Source organism: Cebus imitator, unplaced genomic scaffold (assembly GCF_001604975.1).
Source record: "Cebus imitator isolate Cc_AM_T3 unplaced genomic scaffold, Cebus_imitator-1.0 Scaffold343, whole genome shotgun sequence".
Classification (NCBI taxonomy): Eukaryota; Metazoa; Chordata; class Mammalia; order Primates; family Cebidae; genus Cebus; species Cebus imitator.
In genome coordinates this window covers 1128357-1131361 of record NW_016107658.1, presented here as the reverse complement: position 1 = coordinate 1131361, position 3005 = coordinate 1128357, and the positions used below count along the sequence as shown (strand labels likewise).

General features: G+C 39.2%; 1 protein-coding gene across 1 annotated transcript in view; it reads left to right on the top strand.

Annotated features, from left to right (window-relative positions):
- The window catches only part of SRPX2 (sushi repeat containing protein X-linked 2), a 27853-nt gene that overhangs the window by 16273 nt on the left and 8575 nt on the right, over positions 1-3005 (top strand). The window contains exon 4 of the mRNA XM_017505870.2: positions 1556-1747. Within this exon, the coding sequence (XP_017361359.1) occupies positions 1556-1747 (192 nt within the window). The remainder of the gene's footprint in view (positions 1-1555; positions 1748-3005) is intronic.

Here is a 3005-nt window from a genome sequence, read left to right as displayed (position 1 = left end):
TTTAAACTCTGAACCCACTAAAGAGTCATTTATTTTGTACAGCCTGTGAGGCATCTTTATGATGCCTTTATGATTTAATGGCCCTTTAACGTTTTGTGCTCAGTACTTTTGGGATTGGGCTTTTATTCCTAAGCAGCCTTCTTTGATGCCACATCCCTTCCTCTCTCTAGTTTACAGTTTTGTATTATCCTTTAAATTTTTATTTTAAACGGACATACGGAAAAACTCAGTCTTTTTGGTGTATAGTTCTGTGAGTTTTGACAAATGCATATGGTCGCGGAACTCCCACCACAGCATGAGACAGTTCCATCACCTCAAAAACTTGCCCAGTGCTTCCCCTTTGATGTTATCCCTTACCTCTACACCTAATCTCTGGCAACCACTTATCTGTACTCTGTCACTGTATTTTTGCTGATGTCCCTATTATTTTTGTTATATAAATGGAATTCTAAAGTATGTGGTTTTTTTAAGTCTGGCTTCTTTCATTTCCCAAAATACATTTGAGATTGACTGATGCTGTTGCATGTATCAGCACTTCATTCTTTTGTATGAATACACCACAGTTAGCTTAGCCATTCACCCACAGAAAGACATTTGAGTTGTTTCCAGTTTTTGGCAATTATGAATAGAGCTACTTTAAACTTTCATGTACAGGATTTTGTGTGGACACAGGTTTTTAATTTCACTGGCATAAATACCTTTAAGTGAGATTGCAGAGTCATATGGTAAGTGTACCTTTCTTTATAAGAAAGTATGGTGTTACCTTTATAAGAAATAGCCAAAATATTTTCCAAAGTGACTGCATTTTTGCACTTCCACCAGCCACGTATGAGAATTCCAGTCTCTCTCTATCTTCACAAGCACTTGGTATTGCCAGTATTTTTTTTAAGGTTAGATATTCTGATGGAGAGATATATAAATGGTATCTCATTGTGATTTTAATTTGCATTTCCCAAATGATTAATGATGCTAAAAACTTTTGACATGCTTATTTGCCATTGGTATATCCTCTTCAGTGACATGTGTGTTTATATCTTTTGTCCATGTTCTAACTAAATTGTTTGCTTTTTCAATGTTTTGAGAGTTCTTTTTATATTTTAGATACTAGTCCCAGTTTATGGCTTTGTCTTTATGCAGAGCAAAATTTTTTAATTTTGACAAGGTCTAATTTAATAATTTTTCTTTTATGAATTATGCTGTTGTTGTCATACCTAAGACCGCTTTGCTTAGACCTAAATCCCAGTGACTTTCTCCTGTTTCTTTCAAGTCAATGATCTCTCTTGAGTTAATTTTGTATAAGGTGTGAGACTTAAGTCGAGGTTGTTTTTGTTTTTGTTTTTGTTTTTTGCATGTGGAAGTACAAGTGCTCCAGCACCATTTGTTTGAAGGCTATCATCCATTGAATTGTCTTTGCACTTTTGTCAAAAATCATTTTAACATACCTGTATGCATTTAATTCTGGGCTATTTTTTTCCCTTGACCTATTTGTCTTTTCACCAACACCACACTGTGTTGATTATGGTTCTTCTAGCTTGCCTTTCTTCTATTGCTACAGTCCCCCGATGGTGTTACACATTAAATATCCAGGATGGCGAAGCCACGTGCTACTCACCGAGGGGAGGAAATTATCACAGCAGCCTGGGCACGCGTTGTGAGCTCTCCTGTGACCGGGGCTTTCGACTGATTGGAAGGAGGTCTGTGCAATGCCTGCCAAGCCGTCGTTGGTCTGGAACTGCCTACTGCAGGCGTAAGTTGTATGTGTGTATATACTGATGCATGTATGCGAGAGAAGCCAGCCAGCCAGCCACTGAGGGTATATGACTGGAGGTGTTACTAATAAGCCCTTCCCTCAAGTACAAATTGAGGATATTCCACAAGCCACCCGTCAGGGCCTTTCCTCATCCTAACATTCTAGTTCATTTTCTCTCCCTGTGGTTACTGCCCAAGCAATATAAGCATTTAAGTAGCAACCAGCTCTTCTGACTCAGGGAGCCCAGGAGTGCACAGACAGAGCTAAGGCTTGGGCATGATGTCTGATGTGGACCTAGATCTTCTTCTGAAGCACCTAAGAATGTGTGGTCTTAGCCTCTTTTCCACTTGTAGTCAACTGCTGTACTTCCTGGCCTACAACCTTAGAAGAACTTGGCAGGGAAGCTACGAGACATCCTATTCTTCATTTTCTTCTGAAAGTCAGAAGAAAAATCCCTATGTCTAGAATGTGAAAATGCTAATATACACACATTCCAAGCCATTTTCCCCCTTCAGCTTCCAAATCTCTACCTCTTACTCAAGCTCCACAGCCTTTTAGCAGCTGAGCTTTTTCTGTCCATATGTCAATGGCAGAACATCATTTGTAGGACATCCATGTATACACAGCCCTGTGTTGGTCACTTCCTGTATTACTCAATTCCTCAAGTACCTCCAGGCTGCTTATACATGAATGGGATAGAAACACAAATGTGTGCACATGATGTCGTATAACTGGATACAGAAGTGCTGAGCATTCACAGAGAAATGGGGCTGGTCAGAGAAGATGCTGTGGAGGAGAGGAGAAGCTTGATAGCCAGAAAGCAGGCAGTCACCACACCTCTTTAGGTGACTGGAATTAAATTTGTTTCAGGACTTAGATCCCATCATTTTCAACAGGAATTTGAATCGATCTGACACAATTAGAAAATATAGGGCTGTAAAGTACAAGTGAACATAAAACCAATTAAAAGAATGGTGACATACCTATTCCCAGGTGCCTACAATGAGTCAATTACTACATTTGAGCACTGAATCTAGTTTCGATTTTCCTTGTAAGAGACAAAAGGGCACATGCTTTGGATCTCTCATTTTTCCTGTCATATGATACTAAGCAAACAAATTCATCTGAAGAGACAAATCTTTTCTCCTCACCCTGATTTCAAGAAGGTCATTTTTGCATAGGTCTTTACAAAGGGACACTGGAAAACAGAAAATGCAATAATCTTTAAGTCTGGATTGGCCAAGAAACAGAATGA